The 17753-nt window shown below is 50.1% G+C and overlaps 3 protein-coding genes across 4 annotated transcripts in view; 1 reads left to right on the top strand and 2 right to left on the bottom strand.

Moving 5' to 3' along the window:
* Positions 1-5307, bottom strand: part of babam2 (BRISC and BRCA1 A complex member 2) — a 22141-nt gene extending 16834 nt beyond the window's left edge. The window contains exons 1-4 of the mRNA XM_077620370.1: positions 5148-5307; positions 4484-4646; positions 4130-4206; positions 3254-3348 (exon numbers count right to left, since the gene is read on the bottom strand). Coding sequence (XP_077476496.1) covers positions 3254-3348; positions 4130-4206; positions 4484-4635 — 324 coding nt within the window. The 5' untranslated portion in view covers positions 4636-4646; positions 5148-5307. The remainder of the gene's footprint in view (positions 1-3253; positions 3349-4129; positions 4207-4483; positions 4647-5147) is intronic.
* rbks (ribokinase) lies at positions 5270-16735 on the top strand. Of its 2 annotated transcripts, XM_077620373.1 has the most exons (10): positions 5270-5571; positions 6938-6999; positions 7746-7878; positions 9831-9963; positions 11178-11241; positions 12063-12125; positions 12327-12491; positions 14144-14235; positions 14698-14883; positions 16017-16735. In XM_077620373.1, the coding sequence occupies exons 3-10, from the start codon at positions 7844-7846 to the stop codon at positions 16188-16190; spliced, it is 912 nt and encodes a 303-aa protein (XP_077476499.1). In that variant the 5' UTR covers positions 5270-5571; positions 6938-6999; positions 7746-7843; the 3' UTR covers positions 16191-16735. The 2 variants fall into 2 exon arrangements, with proteins under 2 accessions (XP_077476499.1, XP_077476497.1); XM_077620371.1 differs by lacking the exon at positions 7746-7878 and having other exon boundaries at positions 5275-5571.
* On the bottom strand, positions 16282-17753 carry mrpl33 (mitochondrial ribosomal protein L33). The gene is made up of 4 exons (XM_077620374.1): positions 17606-17753; positions 17307-17325; positions 17105-17211; positions 16282-16591 (listed from the first exon to the last, which is right to left on the bottom strand). Exons 1-4 carry the CDS (start codon positions 17625-17627, stop codon positions 16542-16544), a joined length of 198 nt encoding a protein of 65 aa, XP_077476500.1. The 5' UTR covers positions 17628-17753; the 3' UTR covers positions 16282-16541.

Genomic DNA, 17753 nt, shown 5'->3' with positions numbered 1-17753 from the left:
CGGCCGAGGACAGACGGAGGAAGTGCCGCGTCAGGAAATCTGACAGACCCTATCAGCGGATCTCCGCTCGGGTGGGATCAGAGGTGAAGCGGGGAGGGGGTTATGGGGGGGGGGGGGGGGGGGGCAAAAGGCCCGGCCGAGAGGAGACCCGAGCCAATGAAAAGGCGGGCACCGTCCTACCAAACCGTTTGTGTGGAAATCAAGCAAGAAGGAACAAAAAAAAAAAAGACAAAATGTAAAGGAGAGGAAGGAAGGACGTGAAGCCAGCCGCTCGCCCCGGTCCACCCTCCAAGAAAAAGTACACGTGGATTGGAGTTGGCGCGCTACGTGCCATCAAGCGCAACGCCACATTTGCTATTTTCACACAGTTTGTTGACAGAATGGTGTCTTTCCGTGCCACGCGCCTTTACCAAATTGATCCCGGGCCATCTGAAAAGTGGAGATAATGATGTAGGCCAACAGAAAGCATTTGTTTTTAGCTCTTGAATGTGATTTTTATAGATGCTGGCAGCCAGATCCAATAAATCGCTGCGGCGGGCATTAAACAACTCCCAAGTATTAAATTAATCTCTGTTAGTCTGCAGTAATTCAAGAGTGGGCTCACGCCCCGTTTCGCCCCCAGAGATTGCCAAGTGTAAGATCATCCTCAATTGCTCTTGTCATGTGTTGAAGATACTTGGCATTCCCCCCGACAGTCGGAGCTGTTAACCCAAACCCGGTGCTTGGCGGCGGCGACGGCGGCTTGGCGGCGGCTCGGGTCCGCCGTGCAAACCCACGCGTTTAGGGACGGGGCTCGTCCTACGTCGGAGCCTCCCTTTTGCCAACAATGGCACCGTCTGTTTAAAGCATCGGCGGGCACGTCGGCGAGCCCCGCCGGCCGGCGACAAAGCCCATAAAAAAGCCGCAACGCAACGGGAAGGAAGCGGTAAATCCGGCGGGTACACGACGTACTCCGAAGGCCGCCCCGACTTTAAAGGCCATTGTTAGAAGAGCGACCGAGGACCGCTTGGCCCATCGGCTAGGAAGCACCGGCCAATATTTTGGCAAGCGGAGGGGAGCGCGTTTCCCCTCCATAAAAGAATTCCTGCAGCGAAGCGGAGGGTTAGGGTTAGACCGCACCGCACCGCACCGGCCCGCCATTTTACACATTACATTGTTCCGTCAGAAATCGTATGGCAAAACAAAAAGGCAAGGAGTCTCACGGGAGGTGCTCTTAAAATAAATCAAGAAATCCAGGAGCAATTCCCACTCCTAAATGAGATCAAGAAGATAAAGGAAAGAGAAAATCCTTTGCAAAGGACGGCGGGACCGACAAGTGGAAACTGACATGTCGGTGCGCATTCTCCAGAGGCCGTCGGGCCAAACCCCGACCGAGTCTTGGCTACGGGCTCACTAGCCGGGGAAATAAAAGAAAGAAAGAAAAAAAAGAAGAAGGCCGCTGCCTGTTGGGAAACTCCCAAAATATAGAGTGGCAACAAACATGACCAAGTCTAGACTTGATTCTTCACACAGGCATAGAGAGCACGTTGGAAGAACAACTAGTGACAGAAAGCCAAGGGGAAATGTTGCTTTAAAACATGGTCAGATGACCCAGAATGAAATGTACACGTGCCGACTTGGCCAACTGATCAAATACTGTACACGCCGTTACAAAATCCAACGTGAGTGACGCGCATGCGACGACGACGACGACCCGTCACCGGTAAGCGAGCCCGGCAAGGGGTCCAACTGGTTAGACATGGATCAGATGGAGTGTTTCACTTTGTTTCTTAAGAAGAAGGGAGAGAAAAAAGTGAACACCCGAGGTGATGCAAGACATGTACTACTTGAGGGATTTAACTGGTATTGCAGCGGCCCACCTCTCCTCCCCTCTCCTCCCCTCTCCTCCCCTCCCCTCCCTTCCCGTCTCTGTCTTTGTCATTTCCTCTTCTGTGTTCACCTCTCTGTTCCCAAAATCCTCGTCATACTCCTCCGCCCATTCAATGCTGAATAGGGACTTTTGGCTGAGGGATATTGACTTGTAAAAAAAAAACAAAAACAAATGACACAGTATTGAGTCTGGCGCTTTTTGCTAGAAGAATCTCTTGATTGGGTGGCATTATCTGCCGCACTGTTTGTATTAAGGTCAAACTGTAAACTGTAAAAAAAAAAAGTCCGAGAGGAAACCATCATGTCCAACTCACAAAACACTTGGCGCTATTATTGGACTGCATGATGTAAAAATCTGACGTCAATGGAAAGAGGGGGGGGCCGAAAGAAAAAAGAAAAATAAATCCATGCTTTCTTTTTATGGCAATTCTAGCATTGGGGCAAATTGATCTGTCGTTGGCCAGCTCAAGTAGCGCGTAGTGGACGAACATGGAACAAAGCTTCCATAACATTATGGTGGAGGTCGTAATAAATCAATAACCCAGTAAAGATTAAAGTTGCAGATAACAGATATCGTGACTCCTTGCCGCTATCCTTCATTGGAAGCTTATCTTATTCAAGAGGCCATTTGAACCACCGCCCAGGCGTACAGACGTCACATTTTGCTCCAAAGAAATGATCGACGGCAAAAACAAGCCCCGTCAACGTAAAAGGGAGTGGCGGCAAAGAAAGCAACCAGAAAATTCCCGCTAAGTCAAAGTACGCTTTTACTCGTTCAAACAAATCCCCCGTGGGCTTCGCCGACGCCCTCCGTGACGCCGCGTGACCCCAAGGGAGTGCGTGCGGCCTCCAAAAATCCAAACGCTTTGGGACACGTTACGTGGCGGCTCTGGCGATGGGCTCATTTTCCGGGATTAAAAATTCACGGGACAACGCGGGAATACGTGGGAAAGAGCCCTGGCCGCAAAATGACCAGCCCGTGAAGAAGAAGAAAAGTATCAAAGCCTATACCCGGCTGGGATGGGCTCCAGCACACGCAGGAATAGAAAGCACGGCAGAAAACGAAGAGAACGGCACTGCCTCGGCAGCGCCAGCGGTAAATGCTTAAGCGGTACTTCCCCTTGTGCACGCAGCTGGATTTATGAGACGCTGAGCAATACTCCCCTGCCCTCCCAGACTCTGACACAAGTGGGGAAATCCAGGTGCTTTTTGCTAGCTGACTCTAAACAAAATAACACCAATAAAAAGGGGTTGGGTTGTGGTGGGAGGCAGTCGAGAATCCTTTCAAAATCCCAAACAAAATGACTCATAAAAAGCAAATCTTTTTCGGGAGGGGGGGGGACGCAGTCAAGAATCAGGAAAATCTTTTGAAAATCCCACTCACCGGTAATTCCGAAGGTTCGGGCAGAAACTCGGCATCTTCTCCAAAAATAAAATCTGGGGGCAGTTCCGGATAGCGGGCGTTAAATATAATATCCCCTGAAGGGAAAAAAACAGAAGAAGAAGAAAACAGATTAGTTTAAAAATGAGTCCGAAAAAAAGCACAACATAAAAAACATAATCTGGGGTCCAGGCGATTTTTTCATGATGAGATCACAGAATTCTTCTTTCAAGCCATGTCTTAAACCCGCTATCGACGTGGGCAATGACAGCATGGATGCTTTTGATATTGAAAGCAAAATTAGGGCCAACGGCCAAAGTTGACTGATAAATGTCTGCTTAATGACCTTTTGGGCAGCGGGATTTGAGCTTCTTTTTTTTTTTCCCCAAGCGCTTGGTGTCATGAGCCCACTTGACTCAATTTAGGAACGGGAAGTCTAGTCCTCCATGTAAAATTCAAATGGAAAAAACACAAAAAGAGGAAACCTACACAAACAGTGTTATTGATGCACTCAAAATGTGGAATTGCTTCTCCATGCAGAACACCGCCGGCCGCCATTCTTTTGGACTTATCGCACAATTCTATTTCTGTGCGACAAGCCTGTAAAGTTGTGCTTTTTTGGGTGACTCAAACGACAGCCCGCTTTAAATGTATACGTGGAAATTTCCAGTGGAAATATGTTGTAACCTTCCGGGATGAAACCAAAATAAATGCACTCTCTGCCGTCATTCCACTGTTTATGGAACATTTCAAGAGGATTTTTTTTTTTTTACATGATTTCTTTTAAAAAATTTGATTGTCTGTCTCACAACAAACGGTGGCACACGACACCACTTTTGCGCTTGACCTTCCATCGCTGCGCTCGTTTTTCTAACTTACATTTGAGGATTTCTCCCGCATAAGGTATATGAAGTTTGAAGCGATCACAGCAAGGACCCGGGGTCAATGACGTGCATCTGGAGATGGAAGAGAAGTCAAAGTCAAAAAAGCGCGGAAGGATACGGCGTTTCAAACCCTTAGCGCTCTTTATTGTCTCGTTTATTTTTTTAGATTAGATAACTTTATTCCTTCCTTATTTGGGAAATTTCATGTTTAAAGCGGGATTTCGTTGAATGAAACGTGGACAATAACAATAATAACAACAGTATTAATAATAACGGTATTAATAATAACAATAATAATAATAATAATAACAATAATAATAACAATGTAGGTACATCGTAGCTCACTCACCCTGTTTTGAGGTCCGTGACTCGGAGGCAATTGGTGGAGTCGAGGCCCACCCGGCCGTTCCGCACCACACTGCACAGCAAGGGCCGCAACTCCGGGGAGATCCTGTGCAATGCAACTTCCGGCGACATGTTGTTGCTGTTGCTGTTGTTCATCGTATCCACTTCTATCGAAGAGGAATGTCAAAAAGCAAGAACACGGTCAAAACCAGTCTCCAAATGTGTACCGTGTAGAACGGACGCCACGTAAAACACGCTGAAGCTTAACACTTAATAAAGTGTTGTGCTATTTGAGTGTTTTCTTTGTTGACACAATTGTTTTTCTTTTCTTTTTTATATCCGTGAGGACTGACTTGTCGTCAGCATTCGCGGTTTACGGTTGTGTAGAGCAGCGACATTTAAAGGTTTTTTTTTATATTCCTTTTCATATTACAACCTTTTTTCCATTGTCACTTAAATTTCCTATGATCGAAATGAAAATACCTGAAGAAGAATGACCGCGTTGACATTTAAATGGTTTTATTCCTTTCCATTTTACAACCTTTTTTCCCATTTTCACTTAAATTTCCTATATTCGAAATGAAAATACCTGAAGAAGAATGACCGCGTTGACATTTAAATGATTTTATTTATTTCCATATTACAACCTTTTTTCCATTTTCACTTACATTTCCTATGATCGAAATGAAAATATCTGAAGAAGAATGATCGCGTTGAAACGTTGAAAAAATCTTCAATTTGGACTTTCGTGTTTACAGTTGATACTGCAGTAGTTCCGGCAGCGCGCTGTTTTGGGTCCTAGAGAAAAGACCTCACTTAGTGGTCTAACACAATGCCTGTTGGGAATATGTAGGTTATAATTCCCTCGTCCAACCAAATACATGCCTCGATAAACGCAACTCATTCGCACAGACAGTGACAAGTGATATTGAAGATATTTTCCCCGGCACCACAAATGGATGATGTTGTCCAACACTCGATTATATTTAGGCGTAACATTTACGCTTTTCAAGGAGCCGTGTTTGATTGAAGTGTGTACTTCGCCCTGCAAGATCTTCCTTTCGAAAACAGGAGAGCTTAACGACGTGTTTTGTAAGTTTGGTTCTTTTTTTCATAAGTTTTGTCTTTGTTTTATCTCCAAAACAAGTACCGTACTTTGTTTTTAAATTGATACATAACTGCCAGTAGTTTTGGGGGGACTGTGGTCAGAGTAGTATATTCTACTACTACTTTTCTTGTCAAGTAATTGTCATTTATTCATGGCGCCCTCTACGAGCCACTAATTCCGACCTCATATGATGTACGGTTTCAGTGAGACACCCTTCACTTGAGAAATCTGCCGAATCCTTGCAGTAATTTGCGGATTTTCCTGTCAAACCCGAAGTGAACAATAGCAACAACACAGTCGCCGTGTTCCATAACAGTTTTCATTGGGCAAACGAGTAGTCCCCCTCAAATTGTCAGACACGGTCTGACAATCCAGTTATTGAATTCAATTCCATAGTAACCAGCCCCATGGAAAGCAGAGTGAGTAGCCATCACACACAGCACACCAGAGCCCGAGTTCGTAGGCTTCGTCGCCCAACTGAGACGGGTGGCATCCACCATGACGCCCGCCGGCCTCCTTCACCATTTATTTCTCCCCCCTTGGCAAAAGTGACTGCACCTCACGCATGCATATTGCACTCCAAACCGAGCACACACATCTGACAGTCAAATAGTTGAATGCTCTGACTTGCTGGTATAGCACTAAAATGGCCCCACCGGTTTCAAGAGCAAACAGTCACGTCATATCAGTGTGATCGTGCTAAAAGAAGCAAAGATGACAAGGACGCTTTTGTTATAATTTTCCTTCTTTATTTGTGGACTCAAGTGACCATGCTAGATCATTGGTTTCTAATACTATTTCCAAAAAGCTTGCCTTGTTTGTTTCAAATCATTCATTTGCCCACGGACGAGGGAAACCTTGTAAATTTTAGATGAAGCTGGTCAGTTTGGATGGATTATTTACATTTACATTATTTCAAAACAAAAACGTTTATTTTTAACGAATGTGTATATGAAGATATTCCGGGCTGAGATGTTTTTTGGCAAAAGAGAGAAGTAAAGCATCCTTCACTCCAGCCAGCGGCCAGGCTTTCCGAGTCCTCCCTCCCTCCCTCCGCTGGCTGTCGAGGAAGAGATTTGAAGAGATTAACGCGCTAGCGTAGCATTAGCTCGCGTACAAACTGAGGATTGAATACATTAAAGACTTTGCTTGGCTCTGGTGTGTCCACGGCATCTTGTATTGAACTTGACACACACACACACACACACACACACGTGTCTGTGTGTCTGTCTTTGGACATATTTCCAAATTCCTTAATATGACATTCATCATGAGTCATGTTCTGTTTTGCGTTTGATATGATATGAATGGAAAGATTCTTAGCCAAATGAACCCATTGTTTCCCAACAGATGATGACCGAAGAGGCCTTTGACGTGATAGTGGTGGGTTCTTGCATGACGGACTTGGTCAGGTAAGTCAAGAGTTAACTCAGCCCTGTGCTTGAAAAATGACTGTCTGTGCTTTGTAAAAATGTTAGTACTCCTTTTTTTTTTTCCCCCCGAGAACAAAAAAAGGCTGTTTTGAATATGTCTCTTTTGCCAGAAATGGCTTCCTGTCGATACAATAGTAGTAAGCACATCAGTCAGTAAGGCCAGATTTGGTGCAACTCGTTTGACTCTCTTTTCTCTCTCTCGTCAACTTTAAAATAAAGAACCAACCCTAAATCAAACTTTCCACCAGCAGTGTTATCTTGACTTGTTTCGGGGAAAAGATGAGCTGCTTCCTATTTTCCATCCAGACTATCTCTGCGCAGAATAGCAGAAGTGGTTTAAATGTAGTTATTGCTTCTCTTGTGCATTTTGGTCGCTTTTTGGGAAAGCCCACAACCTTGGTCAAAGATGCGTCTTTGCCTGGCGACCGTCGTCTTCTGTAGTTCTTCGAAGCCGTCTTTGGTTAACCGCCAGCGGCTTTCCTGAGATTTACGGCGCGAGACACTTAACTCATTGTTCTGCCGTCTGACAGATGATGTCGGCTCGTTGAAGATCTAACGATTGTAGCGACGCTTTATGTCGGCACGTCCTAAACTGTTGCCGTTGCGTCATCCTTTTCACTGCTGCCATTTTCAGGACAAGCAGGATCCTTTACGGCATTTTCTTAGTCACGGACCACACGTACTTGAAGTCACTCCCCCTAAGCCCTTATTTTTTTCATTTCTAGTAAACTTTGAACAAGAGGACGGGATCGTCAGCTCGTGTGATAAAATGTCTTCAAGTGCTCACCCACATGATCTTGTTTCCTTTGAGGAAAAGTGACCCATGTCTCTAAAGCAGCGCTTCTTGACCTGGGTTCGGTGAGTCGGTCTCGGGGTTTCGGTGGAGCCTCTGCCGCGGAGGTTAGGTAGGACACATCCACACTCATCGTGTCTATTCACCATAACATGCCCCGCTTGACCCTCACTGGCTGCAGATGATCACGTGACATTGTTTGGCCATTCGGTGCTACGAGGAATGTATATATCTTGAATTTGGAGGGGAAGAAAATCATTTTATTTGACACTAAAGTAGGGGTCAGTGAATGAGCATATGAAACTGGTGGGCTTGGGTAGGTCCAACAAGGTTAAGAAGCACTGCTCGAAAGTGAGTGTTTTGCGTCATCCCAAAGAGGAACTTTCTGAAAAATTCACTCGCAAATGTGCCTCCGTTTATTTTTTTTCATTAGAATTTTTTTCCAAGCACAGCAGTTGTCCATTAGAACTATAATCAGCTAACTGGAAATTGCGTGCGTTGGGAAAGTAAGTGCGTGTTTCTTTGGAGATGGAGGTCAGACAGCGGATAGCGGCGCTAGCAGGAATGTACTCGTTTCAAGGCCTTCAAAGCCATACGCGTACGGCTTTGAAGTGGAAAATCCAGTCGCCCTTAAAAGTCAGTAGATGCGCGTCGCTCCAAATGACGGACAGACGGCAAATGCAGACACGCAGGCATAAAAAGACCTCCACGTGCATCCGCAAATATAGGCAAACTCTTCCTCTCAAATCCCAAAGGTTATGCTGTTTAAAAACATGGAAAGGAGGAGCAGAGTCAGTCAGCCACGACTCCAAACTATTGTTAAAGAAGTACAGCGCCCCCTAATGCCAACACTCCCTCTAGACCAGAGGTTCTTAACCTGCTTGGAGCTACCGAAGCCCACCAGTTTCATATGCGCGTTCACCGAAACCCTACTTTAGTGAAAAATAAAATATATGATTTTTTTTTCTTCAAATTCAAGATCTATAAATTCCTTGCAGTGCTGAATGGCCAAGCAATGTCACATGGTCATCTGCAGCCACTGAGGGTCAAGCGGACGGGGCATGTTATCGCCAATAGACATGATGAGTGGATGTGCCTCGACCTCCCCGTTAGAGGATCCACCCAACCCCTGAGACCGACTCACCGAACCCCTAGGATTCCTTGCATCCCACCCAGGTTAAGGACCACTCCTCTAGAGACCCCGTAGCTTATTTGTAGAAAAGGACCACATTTGAGATCAGTTCCTAACCAAGGGCATGATTTTAAAAAGGACGGATTGAAAGCGTTAATATTTATTTCTCTGACGGAGCGGTGGTTGCTGACCGCCGATTTGGGCGACACAACGGACTGCCCCACCCCACCCCACCCCCCACATTTGCGAGTTGTTTTCTACACGTCACCGTCCCCCTTACTGGAAATGTTGGGATTGAAAGAACTTACTGTAAGGCCGCGTAGCACACCTGCTTGCGGCCAACGTTCCCACGCATAGTTTGCTCTGAAATAAAGTCAGACAACAGATGGGAAATCATGTTCGTGACGAGATTTTAGCAACCGCAGATCCTCTGGCTGCGTGGCCCGGAGCCAAACCACAACGTCTTGACGCGCCGCACGCAGCGTTTCCGCGCTCGTCTCTTGCCCGTATTAGTCACCTTCCCGTCACTCTGCCGTGATTGGAGAAGGACAAACGGCTCTTCAGTAGGGCACCCAGCTGTGGCAAAATAATGGGTGGGGTTGGCATCATCACTTAACATAACCTGGATGAGTCCGCCACCAACGGTGCCGTCGGTTGTCCATCAGGTTGGCCTGTTGCATTGTCCAAGGGAACCGTCCTTGGCGTGGGCCTATGCCCCCAAAAGTAGCGGGTAAAGTCGGGGGGGGGGGGGGCTGGATTGGTCCCGAAATGTTCTCTGAGGACGGCGCACTCCGTTCCAGTGAACGGCGAAAACCCCTTTGATTTCATGGCCCCCTAAGGGCAACTGCGATACTTGGTAATAATCCTTTTTGTTTTGACTCTCAGCCAGTCGCCGAGGCTACCCAAAGAGGGCGAAACCATCCACGGTCGTAACTTTTTCATCGGCTTCGGAGGAAAGGGGGCCAACCAGTGCGTACAAGCCGCGCGACTGGGAGCGAAAACGGCGATGGTGGCCAAGGTATGCGCACTACTCTTCAAGTCAAAACAAGAAGGAAAAAAAGTCAATGGCAGGATGATTGCATGCCGCTCGCTAGCATCCCCAAATGCCCTAAAACGCATCTCTTTGGTGGGGATCTAGCCCAAGGTACAGGCTACATAGGAGTTTTCTCCGTTTGGGGCGTAGCGTTTTGTTTGGTTTCCACCGCCCGGCACACGGCCGTCCTTCCTGAACTAACCCGTGTCGTTTGGTTATGGTCTCTACCGCCCGTCCCGCCCCGCCCCGCCCGACACAGCGGTCGCACCCAGTCCCCGAAGAGCGTGGAATCTTCCGTCGCCGGCGGTGGAGAGAGAGAGAGAGCGCACGCACAGGCGAGAGGCAACTTTTGAGGGCAAAAAGTTGATTTTCCGCCCTAAACTCTCCAGGTGTGATTTTTCTCTTGATCAATAGCAGACGGCGTGCATACGCCACCCACTCTCTTACGCCTTCAAACAAGTCTATTCCCAGAGCACGCAAGCCAAAGTCTGGGATCAGCCAGCACGGCGTGGCCTTTGGACCCGAGCGCTAAAAGCACCGGAGCCCCACCTCCGTCGGAACAAAGAGGCCCGATCGATAACCAGCCGGCGCAGAAGGAGCTCCGCGGGCATGGGGAGGGCCCAAAAATAGACATCCCGACTTATCCCAAACATCCAAGACACGAAGCCGTTCTTCAAAGCCAACGCGGGAGGGGGGGGCAGCGGCCGGCCAATAGCAGCCAATCGCAGCCAACAACAGCAGCCCGTGGCGGCCCGTAGCAGCCCGAGCCATCGTGGCGAGACTGCTCCCAATACTGGTGCTCTGCCTTGTTTTTTTTATTTTTTTTTGTGCAATGCGTGGGTTCCAAGTAGGGGCCTCGGGGCAAGGTGGGAACCCCTTCGCTCACCTCCAGTATCTCCGCATGTGGACGGAAGAAAGGAAAAACCGAGGGAGGCGGGCACCGAGGCGGGGTAATCGTGTCTTCCAGGCTTGGCGCAGCTGGCCCCGCCTGGGTATGCGTTGGGCTCGACCTTTGCGTGTTGCTTTTGTGCTCCTCCTCGGCGGCGGCGGCGGCAACGTGCCAGTACGCTGGCAGGGCGCAGCGCGATCGAAGCCATCGGAGACTGCGGGATACGCATTTCAAACGTTGCCGCTAACCAAGTCTGACCCCGCTCGACGCCTTCCTTCTTCTAATGCTTTTGGTCTTCTCTGGATCCTAGGTCGGGAAAGACTCCTTTGGAGACGGCTATCTTCGCAACTTCAAAGACAATGGCGTGCACGCAGGTACGTGCCCAATTTTCTTTCCCGAGATAAGCTCCCAAGGCGGCTTCCAAAAGGCAGCCTAAACTTCACAAACTTGGAATGATTTTTTGGTTTTTCCTGTTTTTTCCCCCACGGAGCGCATTAGCGCGCGCTCGTCCGTCACACAATCCGTGGAGAGGACCGGTCGCCGACTCCCGCCATCAGTTTTTGCTTCAAGCGTGAAAACAGAAGGTGTAGTGGCCCAATAGCGACAGGTGGACAAATGTGGCCTGCTGGCCCGGACCTGCGTTCAAATTTTGCAAAAGCTGCATGCTTGGAATAATCTTGAGGCCCATTTGTTAGCCGGTAGGCCAGCAGACGAGAGGTCACGGTCGCCCACGGTCATCCATTTGGTCCACCAAGCAGTCGTTGTCATTGGCTCGATATACCATCCAGTGCAGGGGTGGCCAAACTATTCCTCAAAGGCCCGGAGTGGGTGTGGGTTGTTTTCATTGCAACCTCGAAAGAGAAAAGCTTTCTAGCATTCTGGCCTCCTACAAGTGCAGTCGGTGGATTGCAGTCAGTCGCCGCTCGTTACAGCACAAGCGCCGTCGCCTGGCTTCAACTTTGCTGTCTGTCTGTGTCTGTGCTGGCTGGCTGGTTTGGAACAAAAAGCTAAAGCCACAAACAACGGCCCTCAAGGACCGCTCTGCCCACCCCTGATCCACTGCAACTTAAGATGTTGTTGTGTTTTTGTTTCCCCCTCGTGGTTTCGTGGCTTTCGGGGGCAGGCAACGCATTTTGTGCCATGTATAGAATTGGAATCTATAAAGTATTTCATTCCTGGCTTCTTCTTTTTTTAGGCTTTGTTGGACAGAGCCCCGACGCCGCCACGGGCGTCGCTTCCATCACTGTCACCGATGCAGGTGAGACGTGTTAAATTTGCCCATGAAACGTACCCTACGAGCCGGCCCCCGCCCGTCCGTATTCAAAGCCGCTCGTGGATCTCCGTCCATCCAACGGGAATGGCCCGACGCGCGGCCAAAATCCACTCGATCGCGACATCGCGTCGCGTCTCGAGTAGAGCGGGTCGGCCAAGTCCAAGTGACGATCCTCTCGATTTGCAGGTCAGAACGCCATCGTGATCGTGGCCGGCGCCAACGCGCTGCTGAGCGAGAAGGAGCTGGGCGAGGCTCTCCCGGCTATCGCCTCCGCAAAAGTGCTGCTTTGTCAGCTGGAGATCGCGCCCCAAACCTCTCTGCGGGCATTACGCATGGCCAAGGAGAAGAAAGGTCAGTGGATGGAAGGAAGGCAATCGTTTTTGACAGCGGAAGGGGCCGTCCCGTGACGCTATCGGAGATTAACGGCAGAGCACGTGCCGCTCGTTAACGAGGGGGCCGGGTTAAGAGCCTTTCGCTCTTTTGTCGCACCATACAAAATATTCTGGACCTACCAGCGTGCGCCCTGTTTGCGAATGCGTGGGCACGTTGGAGAGCTTCCGCCTGGCTTTGCGACGACGGGCTTTGTCGCGTCACCACAAAATCGGCCGGGAATGGGCGGCACCACGACCGGCTCACGGAATGTGTCGTCTCCAACGGACGGAATGCTATTCCTAGAAGCCCCGGCCGGGCGCCGCCCGGAAGCCCGCGTTCGCCGTCGAGGGCCACGCCGGAAGCCGAGCGGCGTGGCCATAACTGCGTTGCAGATGGGCCGCGCAGATGGCCAGCGCCACGCTCGCGCTCTCTCTCTCTCTCTCACCGCATCACGTGATCTGGCCCACCGTGTGGCGGGGGAGAGAGAGAGAGACAGACAGACTTTGGCAAAGATGGGGCGAGCGCAACACCATTCTCTGGATAGATATTGGTAGAGAAGACCGGATGACGCAAAGTACTGCTCCAATGACGCAAATGTCACATCGCGGCAGCAGCCCCTTTTTAGCGCACGCCAGCTTTCTCCAAGAAGTGGCAAGATAACGAGACTCGCTCTTGGGAAGAGTTGACGTCCACCGTTGACCCGGCTAACGGCGCCAACCCATTTAAAGCGGAGGGCCGCCCAACGCTGCGATGGCGCCACAGATGGGAAGAGCGGCCCGGCGTTTGCACGCCCCGCCTCAATTTATTCCCTCGTTGCAAAATGCAGACCAGATTTTCGATACGATATAGCTCTTTTGTTTTGTAGCTTGCACACTCCAGACGGAAACGGGTCGGTGGCTTCTACTTTTACGAGCTGTCGGCGGGCGCCGGGTGGCCAAGGCCCGTCGCCAAGCCACGCGGACGCTCTCCAACGTGCCCACGCATTCACAAACGGTGCAGTGCGTGCGTGCGCACGCTCGTACGTCCAGAATATTTTGCGTCGTGCGACAAAAGAGCCGATGGCTCGGTTAAGCTGGGTTTATCCTCCCTTTCTCGCATTAGTGTTTGTCACGCATGAATATGCACGAGAGCGCCGTGTTGAACGCGTACGCCGGATTACAAACGTCTGTCTGACAAAAACAGAAATGGGAAAATGCTCGGGCCAGATTTCGCCACATTTCCACTCGATACGTACGGTGCGGTGCGGTAGTTGGTTTACAGCGACTGGCTGCCGTTCCCGCCGGCCTTTTTTCTCTTTTCTTTCGCCGCTCATCAATGTCGGAGCCCTCCCTCCCCCGCGGGTGTTTTGTTCCTGGGAAACCATCGTTACGCTCATTTTCCAGCTTGACGGTGAAGCCCTGAAAGCACCCGATGGACGGCCCGTCTCGTTTCCTCAAGCAAAAACTGGCCTTCGGCGCTAAAGCCCCCCCCCCTTCTCCAGTCCGCAGCAAATGGCGGCAGTTTGGCTTGGTTCGGGAAACGCTCCCAAAGGCTTCAGCGAGTCCACACGCGTCCCGTTGTGTTTCCTCCTCCTGATTTCAAAGGGGAGACGATAACTAATGCAAGCCTCTCTCCTCTTTTTCTCCCGCCAGTCACCACGATCTTCAACCCGGCGCCCGCCATGGCCGACTTGGATCCGGATTTCTATCGACTGTCCGACGTCTTTTGCTGCAATGAGACCGAGGTGAGGCCAAAAAGCAGCGCTCTTGTTGACGCCAAAGCCGAAACGCCACGCTCTTGTAGACGCCATTGAGCGTGCGCTCTTTACGGTTGGCCGTGATTTGACAAGGCCGGTAAGCCCTTTCAATTGGACCCTTTGAACGCGCCGATGATTAAATCGACGTGGATCCGGGCTCTTAAAGAAACGATAGTTAGTTTGGTTCCAAGGTGGTTGTTGGCGTGGCGCACGTGGCTCCACGCCGCCGTTGAACCCTAATGACCGCAACAACATTTTGTGAATCTCTCCGCGGGGCTTATTTAGGCACCCCCCCCCGGCTGGCCCCGTCCCTAACGAGATGACTCATTGAAGTAGGGCTCGTGTCAAAAGTCAAATCGGCGCTCGGTGAACAATTTGCCTGCTCTTCCCCCACCCGTTCCGTGGAACTCCTCTCCTTTTTCCTTCTCACCTTTTTGTGCCCCGACGCAGGCCGAGCTGCTGACGGGCCGGCCGGCCGATACCGCCGAGGAGGCCGAGCGCGCCGGCCGGGAGCTGCTCCGACGAGGGTGCGGCGCCGTCGTGGTCACCTTGGGAGCCCGGGGGTGCCTGGTGCTGAAAAGCGCCAACGCCGCCGAAAGCCTTCCGGCCACGCCGGTGGCCGCGCTGGACACCACGGTGAGCGCCCCGCCGCAAACACCACTCCTTTACCGTCGATCTATCCCGCATCGCAAGACGCCGTGCCGTGGTCATTCCTGGCGGTGGCGCCTCGGTGAGACGGCGACACGCCATTGACGGCCGCACCATTTGGAAAGGAGGGGGTTGATCACAAAAGCCGTTGCGCCGACGATCGTACCCGTGAAGCGGTGAAAAAGTGGGACCCTCGCCGGAAGTTGACAAACAAGGACGTTTCCTGGAGCAAGAAATGCTCGCTGGCGTGGTTTCACGGCAACATCAGTGGCCCATTTTTAGCATCAGCGTCTCGTTTGTTTCCAGACTCTTTTTACTACTTTGAATGGTTGGGAAAGCACACCAATTAATTGTTTGTGTAATTGCTTCTGCTACTGACTCATTTCTCCATGGGGAGTTTTATTGTGCCACGTCGAGTGACTCACGGCCCAGTCCAGAAAGCGCCGCGCCGCGTCTCCCTCCCTCCCTCGCTCGCTGCCAAACAGTAATTGTGAAAAAGAAAAAGTGGCAATATTGTACTGGTCGTGCTGGTGTGTCTAAATGACGGACGGACGGCTGGCTGGCTGTCTTTGTTTCTTGGAGTCTGGCTAACGTAGACAAATGAGTGCCACTGTGATCCACCATCCTCCACTACCGTGACTCACCTTTTGAACCTCCACGCATCAGTCAGAAAAGAGCGCAAACCTCCTCGCTGTGGTTGGGATAAACTGAGGGCAGTAACCCCCCTTTTCAGTCCCCCCTTTACCACACACGTGGCGGGCCTTTCTGTTCTTTGATGGGCCCATAACTCGGGGAAGGAGGTAACTCTTAACTCTTTTGAACACCCTAATCCTTCTTCCAGTAACATCGCCCCCCCAACCCTCTCCTCCCCCCTTTACCGAAGTGATGGGGGAAAAAACACTGTTGTTATCTGGTTTAGCATTTTGAGCTTCAAATGCCTTCCAACCCGTCGCGCACTAAAGGTTTAAATGCCACGGCGCCCCCTACCGGCCAACACTCACTCTCCAAAGTCCCCTTCCTCAAACGGCCAGACCAAATGCTCTTGGCACTAGAAGAGCATTTGTCGTTAGTTTTAAAAGGTGAGGCAAACTAACATTGCATGGTCTTCTTCTCGTTGGCAGGGCGCCGGAGACAGTTTCATCGGAGCGCTGGCTTTTTACATGGCCCGCTATCCCCAAATGCAACTGGGGGAAATGGCCCGGAGAGCGGGCCACGTGGCCGCGGCGAGCGTGCGGGCCATGGGGACGCAGTCGTCCTACCCGCACAAAGGGGACTTAGCCGGCGAGCTTTTCTGACGGCACGGCGGTTCTCCTGGCCCGCCTGTTAACCGGCGTGCCGTCGTTCGGCAATTCCCCGCTCCACAGCGCCGACATTACTACAATGGGACAAGTTGCAAGTGTCTTTAATTGGAGTCACTTTGCCATGGTAATTTGGTGACAAAAACATGCATGGTATGATTATACATTACTCGAATAGAATTTGTGGTCCATACGTTATTGAAACAAAACAACAGTGACTTATTCACGTGGGTTGATGAACGTACATTAATACACGCACGCACGCAGCTTTCTGTCATGGCAATGCACGATGGACGTCGACTCCCACGGCCGGCGGTGACTTTTTTGTCCTTGTGTTGCGAGGTCGAGTTAGATCGATCGAATCTTCCTCTTCTCAAAGAATAGGACGTGCTTATTCACTGTAAGGAGAGAAAGGCCATTGGACATTTCAGGTGAAAAGGATCAATCAAACTGGACCAACCCAATCAGCAAGTTCCATATTCAGATCTGCGCCGACGCACTAACTGGTAATGGAGGGGGAAATTAATCGATCCGTGGGGGGGGGGGGGGGGGGGGGACATAGGTAGGAAGAGCAGCTGTGCTGCCTTCAAAATGACGGAAACCAAGTCCAGTGGACTTTGTAGTCACAGTACACAGAAGAAATAGAAATATATATACATGTGTCCTATTCTAAATAAATGTTTTAAAAAAAAAACAGTTCATCTATATTGATTTTTTTTCTCGTTAAGTTGGGATCATTGGCAAGTGTTATTATTATTTGAAGACTTGCATTTAACTTTGGCTCACTCCCATCTAGGAAATGACTACTTTGCCTTTTCGAAAGACAACCACCACACCTAATGTTCGAGTCCCCCCTCGTAACGGCAAAGCTAAAGCTCAAGTTGCTGGGCGGCCACGCACGTCTGACCTACCGAATGGGTCATGTTTGCGCAGCACCAGTTTTTCTCGTAGTCGGTTCCTCTTGGTGTTGAAGAAGTATCCCGTCCCCGCAGCGCTCACCATCTGCACCAGGACGGCCCTGGCACAAGGACAAACATAATGAGCCAGGTCCATTTGCATCGGGAGGGAAACGAAGAAAAAGAAGAGCATCCGTTAGACGTGCCGCTCGCTTACTTGGACTTCGCCTTGGCCACTGAAAACAAACGCACGTCGAGAAATGATGATGAGTAACACACTCATTCGCAATCAGATCACAACAATAATGAGGAGGTTTGCCTTTTGCCTGCATTTCTTATGGGCGAACGTTACATTCTGCGACTTATCAACACGAACAGGTCACGAAAAGGGATTCGGGTTAGCCTAGCTTGCTAATAGGTCACCGGCGCTGCTCAAACGCAACAACAACAATGCTATTGCGGCAACAAGCACTTTCGCCAAGATTCTCTTTAACCGGAATGTATAAGAATACTCACAGTTGACGGAGGTAAGAAACATTTTTATTTTCTCTCCAACAGCAATTCGCTGCGTAGCATTAGCTCATGTTTTTTTTTTTGTATTTTGCCCTGCCGGGCGAGTAAATCACATTGAGGTGTTGCTTCCGGGTCAGCTTACGTTTTACTT

The sequence above is a fragment of the Stigmatopora argus genome, chromosome 15 (genome assembly GCF_051989625.1).
Source record: "Stigmatopora argus isolate UIUO_Sarg chromosome 15, RoL_Sarg_1.0, whole genome shotgun sequence".
Classification (NCBI taxonomy): Eukaryota; Metazoa; Chordata; class Actinopteri; order Syngnathiformes; family Syngnathidae; genus Stigmatopora; species Stigmatopora argus.
This window is presented reverse-complemented; position numbering and strand designations above follow the sequence as displayed.